This window comes from Neoarius graeffei, chromosome 20, assembly GCF_027579695.1.
Source record: "Neoarius graeffei isolate fNeoGra1 chromosome 20, fNeoGra1.pri, whole genome shotgun sequence".
In the NCBI taxonomy this organism is placed as follows: Eukaryota; Metazoa; Chordata; class Actinopteri; order Siluriformes; family Ariidae; genus Neoarius; species Neoarius graeffei.
Window position 1 is genome coordinate 46,688,951 of NC_083588.1, and position 21,098 is coordinate 46,710,048.

The 21,098-nt window shown below is 40.8% G+C and overlaps 1 protein-coding gene across 1 annotated transcript in view; it reads right to left on the reverse strand.

The window, feature by feature from the left end:
• Nucleotides 1-14,193, reverse strand: part of selenow2a (selenoprotein W, 2a) — a 40,257-nt gene extending 26,064 nt beyond the window's left edge. The window contains exon 1 of the mRNA XM_060902649.1: nucleotides 14,075-14,193. Coding sequence (XP_060758632.1) covers nucleotides 14,075-14,103 — 29 coding nt within the window. The 5' untranslated portion in view covers nucleotides 14,104-14,193. The remainder of the gene's footprint in view (nucleotides 1-14,074) is intronic.
• Nucleotides 14,194-21,098: the final 6,905 nt, after the last annotated feature.

Below are 21,098 nucleotides of genomic sequence, written 5' to 3' on the forward strand. Positions count from 1 at the left end.
TTCAATGTTGACAGACAATTTGTTACAATTTCCCTCTCAGATAGCCTCAGAATGTCCCATTGGAGCATTTTTCAAAGGCTTTGCACGGCGGGGGGGGACAACCGGCACCATCTCCCCCCCCCGCTTCGCTCCCTCGCCATGGTGAGCGCCCTCATACTAAATTTTTCTAGAAAAAACCCTGGAGAAAGTGATCGGCTGAAATAGAGCACAGCTTTGCTTCTAAATAGAACGTGCAATTTGATTGGTTTGGGTCCTTGCTCTTATCCAATTGGACTAGCCAACACTTTACATAGCAACACCATTGCTGGGACCCAAAATGGCGGAAGCCAAGTTTAAAGATCCTTTGTCTCATCTAAAATCGAAAGTTTGGCTACATTTTGGGTTTCAAGAAGACCAGGGTTCTTCCCCCTGAGAGGGAATGAAATTCCATGACTTTTCCAGGTTACAATCTTATTTTTCCAGGACCTCAGCCAAGAAAAACATGTACACAGAAATGTTTCTATTTTCTTTATCAACAACAATCATGTGTATCAACAATAATTATCATGCAGAATGTGAAGACCACAGGAACCAATGTCTATTAAAGTTGTGTCATAATCCATCTCCAGTTTGGCAACCATTTCTCGGTGAAATTTCCAATTGACGGCTGGGCCATCCATGGAAATCTGCAACAGTTTCCCTAGGTGGAGATCAGCGACACAATCGCAAAAACTCTTCACAAGCGTATCAGCATCGCCGTGACCCAGGAAACCCGATCCAAAATAGCGGGAGTGTACCGAATCATGATCCCAAAAACGTACATAAACATCAAGCTGTTTCTTCTGGTTTTCAAAGTTCAAACTCTCATCAAACATAAGCACAAAATTTCCCTGACTATTCACTGCTTTTAATCAAGAGAGACTTGAAATGAGGAGCGATCCCCCATTTAGCAAGATGAGCATATTTTGATTCACCACACCCAAACGACTTTGCTATGGCACCATCAGGAAACATATCACAAAAAAGCTTATTTGTGCCTTCAGATGACTTATATGATGAATGAGTTGTGACGATATGCAGACACCAAATTATCTCCGCTTTTAATGTGTCGTTTCGCGAAAATAACGGTCTAATCTACCTTTGCATGTTCTGTTGTCACTGTCGGTACTCGTGGCAGACGTACTTGGCTGCGGCACTGCATCAGGTGGCTTAGTCATGACGACCGACGCTGATGAGGTTGTGTTTACCGACGGGCATATATCCATGATTTGCATGCAGTTCGCTATCATGGCCACCTGTTCTTAGTGTTTCTTTCCCTTTTGGTGGCTCGTGATAGCAGCCTCGCCCATGTTAGATATGTCAAACGTCTTCACGCATAATGTGCACTGTGCCTTGTGTCTGTCTCCCGGCACTCGCTGCAGCCACTTCCCGTATTCTGGCTTTTTTAGCCATCGATCAATAAACGAACAATTTCCAGGCATCACAATTAATAAAAATATATATAACTAAAAAAAACTACCGAAAGCTGATCGCTTATGAGCTAACGCATGATGTTTGCGGGTGGCGCCATTTTGTACAGACCTATAACGCATGCGTCAAATCACAGCATTGCACCTTATTATTTTACCAACAGATGGCGTTCGCATCGCTATAAACATTGAATACCGATGGTTGATCGTCGCTATGATTTTTCTATGAAAACGCGTACACACGCGCGTGTACAGAAACTTTAGATATAAACTACAATAAGGGCATTTTATCATTTTATTTGTTTAAGACCAATTTTCCAGGATTTTCAAGGATATCAGGCTTTCGTCTAAACGGGGGAACGGGGTGCTGCGCCCTCTTACTCTCGGCGTGCGCCCCCTTACCGACTCCGTGAAAACATCCCAGCAACACCACATGACAATGTGTCTGATCATCAAATACGTTATAATTGCTCCAAAAATATTCCAATTATAGTAGATACACCGCCAGACGGTGCAAAAACAATCCGAATTGGCGTTTTCCAGACTGAGGCGCCATGTTGTTTAGTTGTTTACTTGTCAAATCTCGCGAGAGCAGCAGCGACATGGGTTACATACAAGGTCAGCTGACTTGTAGAGCGAGATTTCTCGAGACTGAATGACCTTTCACCCACCGGCGCAGGAGTTTTTGACAGAAGTAGTTCGCGAGTTGTTTTTGTTGACACTTGGGCATTTAAAGATGTCATCCCGCGGCACGAAACGGAAGAAAGCCAAAGACTGTCCAGGGCAGAAGAAGATTACTTCTTTCTTTTTCAATGTTGACAGACAATTTGTTACAATTTCCCTCTCAGATAGCCTCAGAATGTCCCATTGGAGCATTTTTCAAAGGTTTTGCACGGGGGGGGGGGGGGGGGGGGGGGGGGGCAACCGGCACCATCTCCCCCCCCCGCTTCGCTCCCTCGCCATGGTGAGCGCCCTCATACTAAATTTTTCTAGAAAAAACCCTGCAATATGAATTTCAAGCACTTTTCCAGGCCTTTAGGGCATATTTTGAAGAACCAGGTTTTTCCAGGCCGTACGAACCCTGGAAGACACGAAGGACATTGCAACGTGCCGCACATGTTATGTTGATGTGAAGTATAAAGGAGGGCCCAACTACAAACCTCGCAAATCATTTAAAGCAGAAACACAACGTGGATGTAAATCAAGTGCCGCTGAATTGAAAACCGAAAGTGTTACTAAAGTAGTAAAACCAGGTACGCGAGGACAGTTAAAACTGACTAACGTGATTACTGGTCATCAGTTCGAGTTTAGAGCCAAAGTTACAAAAACAGTTTTACAGGTTGCTGAGTTCCTACTGTTACTTGTACTAGTGTAGTGACGGTACCAACTGAATAATATTAAATAACTCTCTTTGAAGAGGAAGATGTTGTGAATGATACTCACTGCTCTGTGCTCAGGAATTCATCATTTCAAGCTGCCAAAATATCCTTATTTTAACTTACTGCCTCACCCGGGATGGAGTCCACCAAGGGGCGAGGTATTGTTTTCGGTGGGGTTTCTTTGTTTGTTAATGATATTACGGGAAAATGGCTGAACCAATCTTCATGAAACTTTCAGGATAGATGGGCATTGGTTTCAAATAGAACCTGCAACATTTTGGGGGTCATCCGGTCAAGGTTTTTGTGGCTACTGCTTCATATAGAGGCGGTAGCCACTATGTCATTATCATGCTATAAAAATGTAACAATCGCAGAGTACAGTGACAGCGCGGTACGGTGTGTTCCGATTGGCTGAGAGCAGTAAACCGTACAGTGTGTTCTGATTGGCTGAGAGCAGCAGAGACTCAGAACCATGTTTATTGTTCACACACAAGGTCAAAATCATTTTTTCGCGATATCTTCCGTCATATTCATCATACAGTGGCAAGCAAAAGTTTGGGCACCCTTACTGAAAATGTCTGTTACTGTGAATAGTTAAGTGAGCAGAAGATGAACTGATCACCAAAAGGCATGAAGGTAAAGATGATATTTCTTTTCAGCATTTTCTGCTAGATTTGTGTATTATTTTTGTTTTGCACAATTGGAGAGTAAAAAAAAAAAAAGAAAAGGAACACCATGCGAAAGTTTGGGCACCCCAATACATTTGAGTTCTCAGGTAACTTTTACCAAGGTTCCAGACCTTAATTAGCTTATTGAGCTGTGGCTTGTTCAAATTCTTCGTTAGGAAAGGTCAGATGATGCAGATTTCAAAGCTGTATAAATTCTCTGACTCCTCAAACTTGTCCCTAAAATCAACAGCCATGGGCTCCTCTAAGCAACTCCATCACATTCTGAATTAGGGATGGCGAAAACTAAAAATCTTGACCGACCACCGAGCCTCATTAGCCGGTTAACCTATGAGTTTAAACAGGGATGCAAACGGCGCGCCTTTTTCACGTCTCGTGCAGATCCGATTTTTTTTTGGGGGGGGGGGGGGGGGGGGGGGGGGCGTTGGAGTGTCTGAATAATTTCATCAGAGTAAATTCTGTATTAAAATTACTACATAAGCAAATGCCGTTACAGTCCATGAAAAAGCCGTGAAAAAGTCGGCATCTGCGGCTTTAGTTTGTGTGGAGAGATATAATCTGCAATAACATGCACTGTTGGCTACAGACCGAAGCATACTTTCAGAATGCACTGGCCAAGGCAGGACTAAACTCGATGTGCCTTCTCATAATAATTAAAAAAAAAAAAAAGTAATTTGTAAGCTAAAAAGCCTGTGTCTACACTTTTTTTCTTTCGCCGAGTGGCAGCTGTCTTCAACTGGGGCGGGACATGACTGAATAGGTGTTTCTGATTTGTCAGCTGTCGTCCTTACACCGCATGGCATGCCCCAAGCGTTTACAACACAGAATTCCAGGTTCTCCGCTCCAAAATCGGCAGCTTCAAAACGATTGTTTTTTTTTTTCACCGACAACCAAAAAAAAATTAACCGGTTGACGTTGATTCGGTCAACCATCGGTCAAACGGTCATCAGTTAACATCCCTATTCTGAATAATAAAATAATTGATGCTCACAAAGCAGGAGAAGGCTACAAGAACGTAGCAAATTGTTTTCAGGTAGCTGTTTCCTTAGACTGTAATGCTATTAAGAAATGGCAGTTAACAGAAACAGTGGAGATCAAGGTGAGGTCTGGAAGATGAAGAAAACTTTCTGAAAGAACTGCTCGTTGAATTGCTAGAAAGGCAAATTAAAAAAACCCTGTTTGACTGCAAAAGACCTTCAGAAAGATTTAGCAGACCCTGGAGTGGTGGTGCACTGTTCTACTATGCAGCGACACCTGAACAAATATGATCTTCATGGGAGAGTCATCAGAAGAAAACCTTTCCTGTGTCCTAGCCACAAAATTCAGCGTCTGAAGTTTGCAAATGAACATCTAAATAAGTCTGATGCATTTTGGAAACAAGTCCTGTGGACTGATGAAATCAAAATAGAACTTTTTGGCCACAATGTGCAAAGGTATGTTTGGAGAAAAAAGGGTGCCAAATTCCAGGAAAAGAACACCTCTCCAACTCTGAAGCATGGGTGTGGATCGATCATGCTTTGGGGTTGTGTTGCAGCCAGTGGCACAGGGCACATTTCATTGGTCAAAGGAAGCATGGATTCGAATAAATACCAGCAAATTCTGGAAGCAAACGTCACACCATCTGTAAAAAAGTTGAAGTTAAAAAGAGGATGGGTCCTACAATAAGACGATGATCCAAAACACACCTCAAAATCTACAATGGAATACCTCAAGAGGCACAAGCTGAAGGTTTTGCCCTGGCCCTCACAGTCCCCTGACCTAAACATCATTGAAAATCTGTGGATAGATCTCAAAAGAGCAGTGCATGCAAGACAGCCCAAGAAACTTGTAGAACTGGAAGCCTTTTGCAAGGACGAATGTGTGAAAATCCCCCAGGTAAGAACTGAAAGATTATTAGCTGGCTACAAAAAGTGTTTACAAGCTGTGATACTTGCCAAAGGGGGTGTTATTAGGTACTAACCATGCAGGGTGCCCAAACTTTTGCTTCAGGCCCTTTTCCTTTGTCATTTTGAAAATGTAAAAGATGAAAATAAAATTGTTTTTGCTTTAAATATAAAGGGAATGAGTCATCTTTAACTTTATACCTTTTGGAGATCATTTCATCTTCAACTTGCTTAACTGTTCATAGTAACAGCAATTTTGACCAGGGGTGCCCAAACTTTTGCATACCACTATAAGTGCTACCAGGCAAGGTTTGTTTTGCCTGGCAACACTTGTTTATTTTGTTTTAAGCATTTTACACTTGCATAACCTGTTCCCTAGTCAGCATTTGGAAAGCTTTCATCTTTCCACACAAATTTCAGTGGGATTTTGTTCAAGTGCTGATGACACGTTTTTGACATCTTTGGCGATGTTTTATAACATAAAAAGTAATTCCCAATGATCCATATATTAATTCACGAAGGCGCCTATTTTACAAGTTATGATAAAAAACGCGGCTATTTGGGCAAATTTGACGGGGCTGCAGCACCCAGGAGACGGAGGAGGAGGAGGAGCTATATGACGTCAGCGAAAGATCCTTCCTCCTAACTTACCAGTTTGTTGTTGATGCGACAGGTGTTCAGTTTATCATTATTAGTATTTTTATTATACACATATATACACACACACACACACACACACACACACATATTTTTTTTTAGTTATTATGCCTTCGCGTTGTGTTGCCAGCTTTTGCTCCAAAACCCACAAGGATGGGGCAAGTTTATTCAAGTTTCCCAGAGATCCCGAGCTGCATGCAAAGTGGGTGAAGCAAGTCAGGCGCACTCGTGACAAGTGGGAGCCCTCATCAACATCCGTCCTGTGCTCTGAACACTTCGATTTGGATTGTTTTGACACCCTTCCCAGCTTAAAAGAATCTCTTGGGTGTTCAGTTCAGCACAAACGTGTGTTACTACCATCAGCAGTGCCTACACAGTGTTTCCAGATTGGGAGGTTTCCTGCCCAGTTGGGCGGTTTCAAGTGCATTTTGGTGGGTTTTGAACATATTTTGGGCTGGAAAACGTCAGCAGTATCTGTTGCCAGATACTGCTAAAGTTTTCCAGCCCAAAATATGTTCAAAACCCACCAAAATGCACTTGAAACCGCCCAACTGGGCAGGAAACCTCCCAATCTGGCAACACTGCCAGTATTCCGGAGGGGGTCTACTAGGAGCTATGCCGGATCCAAAGACAGTCCTCCTGTCAGAACATGTGTTGTGAAACGACATAAGATAAAGGTACGTAGAGCTATAGATTCTACATGATAATCATAAATGTAATCATAAAGTCGGCGTGATATCAGTCATGTATTTGCTTGTGAAAGCGTGCGGCGTTCATGTAACTGCCGCCTAGCAACGAGAGGCAAAGGGTAAAGAGGGTAGGCTATCATAGATTCTATTCGGAAGAGATCAACACAATTCTAGACTCCCAGAAGAGGAAGAGCTAGCACTAGAGAGTTCACCGGCGTTTTCATGCGCCATTTCCATTGAGTAGAACCAGAGTAGAACAGCCAGTGAACCGCAGCGTGTTCTTCCGCTGACGTCACAACATGGCCGCGAGCCACGGACCCAGTTTTCTTGCGCTGTGCAATTAAAAGTTGGATATTCGCGTAACAACAGCTTCTTTTCACGTAATTATAACAGAAATCTAACATGTTTGCCATGTTGTATAGTTTATTTAAGAAATTGCATAGAGTCATGTTCGTGTCATCAGCCCTTTAAAATCTGAGGTGTGTTTGTCCTTTATATTTATTTGCAGAATCGAATTGAAGTCTTGGTGAATCGTTGTAGCCCTCGAGTTTGTTGACGGTGTAGTGGCTGCTGCTTTATGCCCCGGGGCTCCCTCATGCCTGTGTTAGCTTCTGGCTCTCCCCTTTTAGTTATGCTTGTCATAGGTAGCTTTGCCAGAGTCCCTGCTTGCACTCAGCGCAAAATGTATACTGTTTCTACTAGGGCTGTAACAATATGCGTATCGAAATCGAAATCGCGATACGCAGAGCCACGATCCGTGTCGCGATACAAGAAGGCAGAATCACGGTACACCCTTTCAAACTTCTCAGCCCAAAAACAGAGGCGCTTCCAAACTTCAATTTATGAATACTTTACTTTTTATTTAAATTACATTTTAAACTTACTTAAATTACTTTTTTTTATATCTATTAGTAAGTCGTTTTTTCGCCGACCTGCGACAATCTTCTGTGAGTCACGCAACGTCCACACTCGCCACTGGCAGAGCATTCATTTCTTTTAAGCGGTCACCATTCTGGTTGCGACGCGGGGAGCGAATCTGTAAACAAGCAGCTCATTGGCTGGCTAGGTGCCACAAGCCAATCACAATCACTTGACCGGAAAGGCATGCAGTGTCGCCAGATTGGGCAGGTTTAGGTGCTTTTTGGCTGGTTTTGAACATATTTTGGGGTGGAAAACGTTAGCAATATCTGGCAACACTGAAGGCATGTCTGCTTGGGCGGAAGCCTTCTGCGGCAGTTGCATTTTGACACGCGAGCAATGTTTCACCATAAAAATTCCGTAATTTCCATCTGTTTTCCGCGATCACAGAAAATCATTGGCCCTATGAGAGTGAGACAGTGAGAGAGCCACCCCCCTCCAAAAAAAAAAATCTTAACGGATTTACACGATTTGGAAAAATGACTTTTTCAGAACCGAAAAAAACAGAGCTTCCGGCTCAACAGTATTATTTTGAGAAATAAAACAGTCTTTGGATATACATTTGTTCATTTTTGCATACATATTACTCATTCTCTGCAGTGGTCTGAATTATTTGTTATTAAATACTTAATGTAAGTAAGTAAATGTTAATAAGTCAAATTTACTACTTTAAAAAAACATTTTTAAAAAAATCGTGGGTGTATCGAATCGTGGGTCAAAAATCGCGATACGAATCGAATCGTGAGTTAGGTGTATCGTTACAGCCCTAGTTTCTACTTATTCAGGTGACACTGGGCATACCCAACAACCTGCGTTTTCTCTCTGCCTCTCCCTCCCGAGTTACATGTCAATCCTGAGATCAAAATGCTGACCTCTTTTGCTCCTCGGACCTGCCTGATCCATCCTGATGCCCTGCGTCTGGTCGGAGTCTCAGCACATCGCTCCTGTAGAGGACGGCCCCATTATGGACGATTGAAAGTCACACCTGGAGGACGCTCTGGACTCTTACAGTAATGCTTTTATGGCTGAGGACTACAGTTGCCTCGCTGACTTTAGGACTGCAGTTGTCATGAACAGTTTTGCACTCAAGTTTCCATCAATGAAGAGTTATAACATCAACAAAACTGACTTCATGTTAAGACTGTTAATGTTATAGTCATGTTGTCTGTTGTCACCCAAATGAGAATGGGCTCCCTTTTGAGTCTGGTTCCTCTCAAAGTTTCTTGCTCATGTCATCTGAGGGAGTTTTTCCATGCCACCATTGCCACAGGCTTGCTCATTGGGGATAGATTAGGGATAAAATTAGCTCATATTTAAAAGTCATTCAAATTCTGTAAAGCTGCTTTGCGACAATGTCTATTGTTAAAAGCGCTATACAAATAAACTTGACGCCACCTGCTATCAAAGTTATACCTGCAAGTAAGCAAGGAGATAGATTTACTTCACTGATCACAAGCTGGGATGTTTTGTTGCAGCAGCAAGTTATCACACGAGAAAAGAAAAAAACCCCATAAAATAGAATTTAAATATCCCAAGAACAAGCCAGCTATACAATATACAGATCATGCAACAATAAAAAAAACAAAAACCTGTGTGCTTAGTACAGGTGCATTCAGGGCTCGAAATTAACTTTTTTTTCTTTGTGTCCCCCAGTGGTCCCGAATTCTGTGTTGTATTGTCCCGAATGGAAGCAATAGTGTCCCCATTTTTTTCCTCTCTGAAATAACCAGTGGTTAATATTATCATATGAAGTTACTATTATATTTGTAACTATGCGATTTTGAACCCTTTATATCATTTTTACAATAAATCACAAGACACAAGCGACACATGTCCTATACATCATCTACTTCAAAATTACAGTTATTGCATTTTCAGTTTATTAAACTTTGGCGATCTCACTGTATGAATAGATACCCGTTTATTTAAAGGGGCCAACTAGCTCATTCAGAAAATGTTTCAACTCCCTACATCTGCAGTACACTTTAGTTGAAAATAAGACCCCTTTTATGTTCATTTCATCTACTTATACCTTGAATATCTGCTGGCACTTATAAGGCCAACTTATCATTTTCACCATTACCGTTATCCATTTTTAAGAACTTTCCGTTATCCATTTTATGAACTTTCGCTGCCGGGTGCAAATGTTAGCAACATCAGCATAGTGGCAGGTCCGAGCCTAGTTGTGCTGCTGACTGACTAAACTTTCTGAACTAGAAAGACACCAAGAAAACTCACTTATTCTGTTGAACGGTATCTTCCGTCAATATCATCCACATCATTCCTGTTGTATTTTATAACGTGTCTAACAGTGTTCATTCAGTTCATTCAGTTGCTCGCGTTGCCTGCAGACCAGGCGATGACACTTTGGATCCTGAAGGTCCCGGAGACGTTATGTCTGGGCTTTCAGTTTCTTCCCCGCGGTCGGTCCGCTTCAACCACTTCAGCATTTTTGTTCTGGCAAGAGTCGGCGCAGCGTGTGCGGTAGCAATTCCATTCCAAGTCCATATAATGCGGACTCCGGCCGAAGATTCTAGAACAGAATGCGCTGCTCTGTAGCCTACTGATGCAGGTGCATCGAAAGTGTAGCTACTATGTATTTTTCGCTGTTAACGTTTTAAAATTAAAATTGACAAATTAGGTGAATGTCTACGTATGTGTTACGGCTTTGTAAATAATATTAATGTAGAACTTTTTTTCTAGATCTATTTTTTCCCATTGTCCCGGGATTGTCCCAGATATGATAATTTTGTGTCCCGATGACATTTTTTATGGTCCCCGGGACGTCGGGACACCGTTAGTTTCGAGCGCTGGGTGCATTAATAGTGCTAAAAACAAGAATTGTGATAAACGAAGATTAAAAACTGCAAGAGTGGCAGGATTTATGACCAGATAAGGAGTCTGTGAATGTCTGTGGACCAAGAGCGTTTACTAACTTGATAACCATGGAAAAGTTCAGCTGACTTCATTTGATAGCGCATGCGCAGTTTGTCCACAAAATATGACTATTCAATTCCCTTCTGTCCTTTATGAATACAGACGTGAAATGCCGTTACCACAAACTTAAAGCATATCTGCAGAACCATGGCCTCACTTTCGTTTATAAATGCCTTGAGACCGCAAGAATGGCACAGGAATAGTTTTAAGCTTCAACAATAAATCTAATATAGTAATTTTTACAATTAAAGTGATTCATATAGGTAGCGGTCTGAGTGAATGACCTTGATGTCACATCAGGAAGGCTATCGGCCTCATTGCCATTTCCACTATACTAAAACACAGAGCTGACTGCAACTCCGATCCTCCATTTTGAGCTAATTTATCGCCATGCCACATAGATGTGCTGCTGGCCGGTGCAACAACACAACAGAAGGTGGGTTTACGTTGCATTCATGGCCCAAGAATGTTCAAACTGCAAAAGATTCGGACGCATTTTGTGAGTTGTTCTTGGGCACATTGGGCGCCTATGAAGTGGTCTCTCCTCTGCACTGCACATTTTACTGAAGACTCGTACGAGACCTCTGATCTGTTGAGGAGCATTGGCTATAAGCCCGTATTGAAAGACGGTGCAGTACCAACAATTAAAGGAAAAGAAAACTACAAGAAAAGGATTTTATTTTTTTAAAAAGGAAAGCAAGTTCAGTTGCACCAGTTCTCCCAGAGTGTGAGCCGAGGGTTGCTGGTAAAACCCAGGACGTGATGTATCGCTCGGACAGTGACCTCCCTGCGGTCATTGCTAAAACCGGTGACGTCCTGTCCTAGATTTTAGTAATAGCCTGAGCCGAGCAGTAATGGCAGAGTACTCAATATGGAGAGAATGGAGAATGAGTGGGCCAGCTGCCTGATTTCCCAACTGGATATTACTGCCATCTCGCCCTTATGTGGAAGAAGCGAATGAACGGAGAACTGAACAAACAACTGAAAGTCAGATTGTTTCAAAACAATCGGCCACAAGAAGCGAGAACACAGACGGGTAAACTCCGACTCTCATTTGGATACAAAACAACACTCGTTTACCTACATTTAGATTAATACATGTAACTTGTATTGTGTTTAAGTTACCGGTATAAGATTATTTAATTTGCTTCAGAATGTGATTGTCTCAGTTCATCTGATTATTTAATTAGCCTTTTATGTTTTATCAGTGAAAATGCATGCATGTACATGTATGCTGCATAAGTTATAACACCCATCCTGAGAGTCAACCCACAATCAATGAAGTCAAATCAGTCTTAGTTGAGCAAGTCGGTAACGGTATTTCTTACTTTCAACATAAGTTTATTTATATGACTTTAGTCTATAGCTGTCAAAGGCCTTAAAACCGGTTCCTGCTGTGACGTCACGCACTCAGGGCTGGCTGGCTCAGCTCGAATCCCAACTTCGCTGTCAATTTTAACTCTCAAAAATATCTATTTTTTTTATTCCCATTTATGCAGCATACAAGAGTCAAGGATGGAGATACTACCACTAGGAAATTTAGTTAAAAATAACTAAATCCCTGAAGATGGGGTTAATCCACTGGGGGCAAAACCACTTGAGTAGCTAACACGGAAACACAAACATGGAAACTGAACTAGCAGCAAGAAATGAAAAACAAGTGACGACATCTACTTCATTTTGGTATTTTTACAGTAACCGCCTCTCCCCAAAAATATCCTCAACACCTTTTATTTTAATAAAAATATCGAATAACCAGCTAGTCACTCGATTTTTTTTTTAAAGCCAGCTAGTCACTCGATTTTTTTTTTAAAGCCAGCTAGTCACTCGATTTTTTTTTTAAAGCCAGCAAGTCACTCGATTTTTTTTTTAAAGCCAGCAAGTCACTCGATTTTTTTTTTAAAGCCAGCAAGTCACTCGATTTTTTTTAAAGCCAGCTAGTCACTCGATTTTTTTAAAGCCAGCTAGTCACTCGATTTTTTTTTAAAGCCAGCTAGTCACTCGATTTTTTTTAAAGCCAGCTAGTCACTCGATTTTTTTTTAAAGCCAGCTAGTCACTCGATTTTTTTTTAAAGCCAGCTAGTCATTCGATTTTTTTAAAGCCAGCTAGTCACTCGATTTTTTTTTTAAAGCCAGCTAGTCACTCGATTTTTTTTTTTAAAGCCAGCTAGTCACTCGATTTTTTTTTAAAGCCAGCTAGTCACTCGATTTTTTTTTAAAGTCAGCTAGTCACTCGATTTTTTTTTAAAGTCAGCTAGTCACTTGATTTTTTTTTAAAGTCAGCTAGTCACTCGATTTTTTTTTAAGCCAGCTAGTCACTCGATTTTTTTTTTAAGCCAGCTAGTCACTCGATTTTTTTTTAAGCCAGCTAGTCACTCGATTTTTTTAAGCCAGCTAGTCACTCGATTTTTTTAAGCCAGCTAGTCACTCGATTTTTTTAAGCCAGCTAGTCACTCGATTTTTTTAAAGCCAGCTAGTCACTCGATTTTTTTTAAAGCCAGCTAGTCACTCGATTTTTTTTTAAAGCCAGCTAGTCACTCGATTTTTTTTAAAGCCAGCTAGTCACTCGATTTTTTTTTAAAGCCAGCAAGTCACTCGATTTTTTTTTAAAGCCAGCTAGTCACTCGATTTTTTTTTAAAGCCAGCTAGTCACTCGATTTTTTTTTAAAGCCAGCAAGTCACTCGATTTTTTTTTAAAGCCAGCTAGTCACTCGATTTTTTTTAAAGCCAGCTAGTCACTCGATTTTTTTTTTTTTAAAGCCAGCTAGTCACTCGATTTTTTTTTTAAAGCCAGCTAGTCACTCGATTTTTTTTTAAGCCAGCTAGTCACTCGATTTTTTTTTTAAGCCAGCTAGTCACTCGATTTTTTTAAGCCAGCTAGTCACTCGATTTTTTTAAGCCAGCTAGTCACTCGATTTTTTTTTTAAAGCCAGCTAGTCACTCGATTTTTTTTTTAAAGCCAGCTAGTCACTCGATTTTTTTTTAAAGCCAGCTAGTCACTCGATTTTTTTAAGCCAGCTAGTCACTCGATTTTTTTAAGCCAGCTAGTCATTCGATATTTTTTTTTAGCCAGCTGGTCATTCGATATTTTTTTTTAGCCAGCTAGTCACTCGATTTTTTTTTAAAGCCAGCTAGTCATTCGATTTTTTTAAGCCAGCTAGTCATTCGATTTTTTTTAAGCCAGCTAGTCATTCGATATTTTTTTTAACCAGCTAGTCATTCGATTTTTTTTAAGCCAGCTAGTCATTCGATATTTTTTTTTTTAGCCAGCTGGTCATTCGATATTTTTTAGCCAGTTGGTCATTCGATATATTTTTTTTAGCTAGCAAGCTTGCTTCCTGGATCTAGCCACCATTATGCTAACACAGCACAAGGCTAGCCGATTAGCACCTTCCATAACAGAACTCATTAATATCCCGCTACGACAACATTCTATTTTATTTACCAGGGAAAAATAAAAGCATTCCCAAATCTTACCAATACTCCACTCTGATTTGTACACCCATCACTACACCTCCACGAATTAACGCAGCGATTTTTGCAGAATTTCAAATGGCTCGTGCAAGTATAATAATAATGCACTACTGACGGTGTAAAAGCATTATTTCATGCCCTATGTAGTGCACTTTAATTGGTAATAGTGAGCGATTTGGGACGTAACAGCGCGCATGAGCGACAGAGAGCATCTAGCGCCCCCTGTAGACCTGGAGCAGTATTTACAGGCGTCTCATTTAATCTTCAACAAACAACCAGAGATATGAAGGAATGAACACACAGTATAAAGAGGGAAAAGAAGAAAAAAAAAACATTTACTATGAACAGATTTATTCATCTTCAGTTACTGCTTTGTCCTTGTCAGGGTCATAGGCTCTATAGTAATAGATTATTTAATGATAGATAGATAGATAGATAGATAGATAGATAGATAGATAGATAGATTACTGTGCAAAACACTTAGTCACCCCATTTTTTATTATAAACTTTGTTATAGATTTTTATTTGATGACTTGTATATTATGCAGAGGTGTGTAGTAAAGCGTTATATTTTCTCCGTGACATGTACTTCAGTAACTTTTACCAATAAATTGTACTTACAGGCAGAGGTGGGTAGAGTGAGCAAAAACTGTCCTCAAGTATTGTTACTTCATAATAATAATAATAATAATTACTCAAGTAGAAATAAAAGTAGGGGCGGCACGGTGGTGTAGTGGTTAGCACTGTCGCCTCAAAGCAAGAAGGTCCGGGTTCGAGCCCCGTGGCCGGCGAGGGCCTTTCTGTGCGGAGTTTGCATGTTCTCCCCGTGTCCGCGTGGGTTTCCTCCGGGTGCTCCGGTTTCCTCCACAGTCCAAAGACATGCAGGTTAGGTTAACTGGTGACTCTAAATTGACCGTAGGTGTGAATGTGAGTGTGAATGGTTGTCTGTGTCTATGTGTCAGCCCTGTGATGACCTGGCGACTTGTCCAGGGTGTACCCCGCCTTTCGCCCGTAGTCAGCTGGGATAGGCTCCAGCTTGCCTGTGACCCTGTAGAACAGGATAAAGCAGCTAGAGATAATGAGATGAGAAATAAAAGTACTCATCAAAATAATGATTTGGGTATAAGTAAAAAAGAATCTTATAAAAATGGTGACTCAAGTAGGGAGTAACTTCATATTATATGGACACGAGTGTTTTACTGGGAAATATACCACTCATATTTTTCATACAAACTACATCCGGGACATCGAGAATGGCAGCCGTGACATATTTAAATAATGTTGGCTGGCGTTGAGTCAAAGACGAGTTCAATATCATGCTAGCTGAATGGAATATATCTGATATACCATGAAAAAAAGCCATTCATTATTATTATTATTACATACACATTCAGGGCGGCACGGTGGTGTAGTGGTTAGCGCTGTCGCCTCACAACAAGAAGGTCCGGGTTCGAGCCCCGTGGCCGATGAGGGCCTTTCTGTGCGGAGTTTGCATGTTCTCCCCGTGTCCGCGTGGGTTTCCTCCGGGTGCTCCGGTTTCCCCCACTGTCCAAAGACATGCAGGTTAGGTTAACTGGTGACTCTAAATTGACCGTAGGTGTGAATGTGAATGGTTGTCTGTGTCTATGTGTCAGAAGAAGAAGAAACCTTTATTTGTCACATGCACACTTCAAGCACAGTGAAATTCATCCTCTGCATTTAACCCATCTGAAGCAGTGAACACACGCACACACTCAGAGCAGTGGGCAGCCACACCAGAGCGCCCGGGGAGCAGTCAGCCCTGTGATGACCTGGCGACTTGTCCAGGGTGTACCCCGCCTCTCGCCCGTAGTCAGCTGGGATAGGCTCCAGCTTGCCTGCGACCCTGTAGAACAGGATAAAGCGGCTAGAGATAATGAGATGAGACATACACATTCCATTCAGCTGTTCAATGCGTCTTTCTCTTTCAAAATTCTCTCAAAATCTTCCATATTTAACGAAGCAAAATCTGGCAGCCATGTTTGTTTACAAATTGTCACAGTCGCTTGCTAGTGCAGCAGTTTTATGTGTAATACGTATCTTACGGCATTTTCAATTCACTATGACAGTTTACTGCAGGCGTCGCCAGTGAACAAAGAAATGCTTCCGCGCACATGCAGCAGAAAACTCTCTCAGTGAATATTCGCATCAGCTCCAATGTGTGACATCATGTTGTCTTGACAACCATGCAGTATCCTAAACCATATTCAACGCCCAGTCTCCATTGGGTAGAATGACGTAATACACGTAGGATTAGTGCTAAAATTTTTATGCTAAAAATATTGCATGCTATCAAACCAAATGAATGAAACCCACTAGAAGGGAATAGAACACATGTTTTTGTTCCATCGAAAAAGTGACCTGTATGTATAATAATTCCCGATATTTCACTCCAATGACGTCACTCGGAATGTTTTCCTGCTGACTAGATGCATGGTGGCAAAATGGCGAACCGGTTCAAAATTAAAATTCTTTTGATTAACTTGCGTATTTTTTTGTGGATGTGTCCATATAATATAATGAACTAAATATAAAGAAATAAAATGGGGGATATTACAAGGTGTTGCGAATATATGAAGTTTATTTTCTTGTGTTGAAAAATATATATCACTTGTTCATTTTGCTCAGTCATAAAATATACATTTACCACTTGAAGATAAACTCCATATCACGTGCAACTGTGTAATATCCTCTATTTATTATTGCATCTAAAATCTATTACATTTAAATGGATCAGAATATCAGTTATGGCGCCACGGTGGTGTAGTGGTTAGCGCTGTCGCCTCACAGCAAGAAGGTCCGGGTTCGAGCCCTGTGGCCGGCGAGGGCCTTTCTGTGTGGAGTTTGCATGTTCTCCCCGTGTCCGCGTGGGTTTCCTCCGGGTGCTCCGGTTTCCCCCCACAGTCCAAAGACATGCAGGTTAGGTTAACTGGTGACTCTAAATTGACCGTAGGTGTGAATGTGAGTGTGAATGGTTGTCTGTGTCTATGTGTCGGCCCTGTGATGACCTGGCGACTTGTCCAGGGTGTACCCCGCCTTTCGCCCGTAGTCAGCTGGGATAGGCTCCAGCTTGCCTGCGACCCTGTAGAAGGATAAAGTGGCTAGAGATAATGAGATGAGATGAGAATATCAGTTATGCCCAAAATAAAAAAATTAAAGCGCTTTTCTAATAAACCCAACATAAAATCTGCTCATTCAAGTACTAAATCCTATTCCTAATTAAAACATAATAATAATAATAATAATAATAATAATAATAATAAACTGCTATATTTACCAAATAACATAAATTAAGGCAATTTTGCCATAGGTTAGTTTCATAAATCTTCCAATTGAACTTAATGCTAAAAACATCTCTTCCATTTGTTTCTGACTGCAGAGCCGCAGAACCACAAAGCCACAGTTTTACACCCAGCGTTTTTACAACAGCAATTACAGGCCATGTCTACATGGCACCATTCTGCAGTTTAACAACAGCAAAACATGCCACAATTGCACGAATTAGCAGGTTCACACAATGGAGAGAATAAGAGCAACACAGAGTCTCTTGCTGTTGGAGGCCCTAATGAGGCGTTCAAAACATTTTCAGCTCCTTTATATTCATCAGTTTTTTCCCTTGCCATTGCAAATCACTTTGCATTTCTTGAGGCATTTCTGTGTTCATTTGGAAATATATTTAGCTCATCATTAGCCAAGCCTCTCAACCTCCTGGTAGGGCCAATCACTTATTTTTTTTGGCTGAAATATCCAGGTACTTAGCAAAATACAAGATAACATCAATCAAATACTGCCAAGAGCTGCTGAATTTTATGTACAGTCGGCAAACATGCTGATGATGTGCATGACCAAAACACTGACTTTGGTCTCATCTGACCACAACATGCGATACCAGTTATATGCAAGATTTGGAGCCTATCCCGAGAACACCCAGTGTATTGCAGGGAGGAAACCCACATAACCAAGGGGAGAAAACATGTGAAACTTCACACAGGCAGTAACATGAGCTTAGGCTTGAAGCTGGAACAATGAGATGGCAATGCTACATTTATTTCCAACCCCAATTCCAAAAAAGTTGGGACACTTTGTGAACTGTAAATAAAACAGAATGTGGTAATTTGCAAATCATGGAAACCCTGTATTTCACTGAAAATAGTACAAAGACAACATATCAAATGTTGAAACTGAGAAATTTTTATTGTTTTTTGAAAACTATATGCTCATATTGAATTTGAGGTCAGCAAAACATTTCAAACTAGATAGAACTCAACGCCAACAGCGTCGATGGGGATGCCTCCGCCTGGTAGACTACACACCTTATTAAGTTGTGATTTGGGGATGGACATTTGACTTCACAGTAATCTTAACCTGTGACCTTTTAACCTCAAAACCTAATCAGTTCATGTTTGTCCCCAAATGCACAAATGGTGAAAGTTTGGTGAAATTCCTTGCATTTGCCTTGGAGATATTGTGTTCACAAGGTTTTCGGACAGACATTTGACCTCACAGTGACCTTGACCTTAGACCTTTTGATCTCAAAATCTAATCATTTCATCTTTGTCCCAAAGTGCACAAATGGTGAAAGTTTGGTGAAATTCCTTTCATTAGTCTTTGAGATATGGTGTTCACAAAGTTTGGGGATGGACATTTGACCTCACAGTAATCTTGACCTGTGACCTTTTAACCTCAAAATCTAATCAGTTCATGTTTGTCCCAAAGTGCACAAATGGTGAAAGTTTGGTGAAATTTTTTTCATTAGCCTTTGAGATATTGTGTTCACAAGGTTTCGGCACGGATGCACGCACGGACGGACGGACAGATGGACAACCCGAAAACATAATGCCTCCTGCACCTTAAGGTGGCGGAGGCATAGAAAGTTGGTACAGGAGCATGTTTACCACTGTTTTGCATCACCTCTACTTTTAACAAACACTCTGTAAACGTTTGGGAGCTGTAGAAACCAATTGCTGTAGATTTGAAAGAGAAATGTTGTCCCATTCTTGCCTGATATACAATTTCAGTTTCTCAACAATTCGGGGTCAACTTTGTTGTATTTTGCACTTCATAATACACCAAATGTTTTAAATAGGAGACAGGTCTGGACTGCAGGCAGGCCAGTTTAGCACCCAGACTCTTTTACTATGGAGCCATGCAGTATTAATATGTGCAGAAAGTGGTTTGGCATTGTCTTGCTGAAAGAAGGAAGGCCTTCCCTGAAAAAGATTTTGTCTGGATGGCAGCATATTACTCTGAAATGTGTATACTGTATATAATTCAGCATTAATGATGTCTTCCCAGATGTACAAGCTACCCATGTCATGTGCACTAATGCACCCTCATACCCTCACAGATGCTGGCTTTTGAACTGTGCACTGATAAGCCGGATGGTCCCTCTCCTCTTTAGCCTGGAGGACGTGGTGTCTATGAGGGACAATGTTTCTTTTTTAAAACTACAGCAGTTGGCCTCCTCAGTTCCCAAACGTTTACAGAGTGTTGTTAAAACGAGAGGTGATGCAATACAGTGATAAACATGCCCCATGTACCAACTTTTTTGAAATGTGTTGCTGATATCAAATTCAAAACGAGTGTATATTTTTCTCAGTTTCAACCTTTTACAGTATATGTTGTTTTTGTGCTATTTTCAATGAACTATAGGGGTTCCAAGATTTGCTAATCCTCATATTGCGTGTTTTATTTATGTTTTACTCAGTGTCCCAAATTTATGGATTTCTATTTTTGATTCGTCAGACCTCGGGACAATTTTCCACTTCGCCTCAGTCCCCAAGAAGGTGGTGGTGTTTCTGGATATTGTTTATATAGGGTTTTAACTTCCATTTGTGGATGCAGTAATGAACTGTTTTCACAGACGATGGTTTTCTGAAGTGTTTGAGCCCATACAGTGATTTCCGCTACAGACATGTGTCTGCTTTTAATGCAGTGTCACCTAAGGGCCTGAAGATCACAGGCATCCTGTGTCAATTTTCAGTCTTGTCTCTTGCATACAGAGATTTCTCCAGGTTCTCTGAATCTTTTAATAATATAGATGATGTGATCCCCACATTCTTTGCAATTTTACACTGAGGAACGTTATTCTTAAACTGTTGCACTGTTTGCCCACACAGTCTTTCACAGAGTGGTGAACCCCTCCCCATCTTTACTTCTGAGAGACTCTGCCTCTCTGGGATGCTCTTTTTATACCCAATCATGTTACTGACCTGTTGCCAATTAACCTAATTAGTTTTTTTTAATCATTACACAACTTTTTCAGTCTTTTGTTGCCCCGAGCTGTCCCAACTTTTCTGAAATGTGTTGCTGACATCAAATTCAAAATGAGCATATATTTAAAAAAAAACAATAAAAATTTCTCAGTTTCAACATTTGATATGTTGTCTTCGTACTATTTTCAATGAAATATAGGGTTTCCATGATTTGCAAATCTTCACATTCTGTTTTTATTTACAGTTTACACAGCGTCCCAACTTTTCTGGAATTGGGGTTGTAGTATAATAATAGGTTATTTAACTAAAATAGTAAAAACATGTATAAATACACTACCGTTCAAAAGTTTGGGGTCACCCAGACAATTTTGTGTTTTCCATGAAAAGTCACACTTTTATTTACCACCATAAGTTGTAAAATGAATAGAAAATATAGTCAAGACATTTTTCTGGCTATTTTGAGCATTTAATCGACCCCACAAATGTGATGCTCCAGAAACTCAATCTGCTCAAAGGAAGGTCAGTTTTATAGCTTCTCTAAAGAGCTCAACTGTTTTCAGCTGTGCTAACATGATTGTACAAGGGTTTTCTAATCATCCATTAGCCTTCTGAGGCAATGAGCAAACACATTGTACCATTAGAACACTGGAGTGAGAGTTGCTGGAAATGGGCCTCTATACACCTATGGAGATATTGCACCAAAAACCAGACATTTGCAGCTAGAATAGTCATTTACCACATTAGCAATGTATAGAGTGGATTTCTGATTAGTTTAAAGTGATCTTCATTGAAAA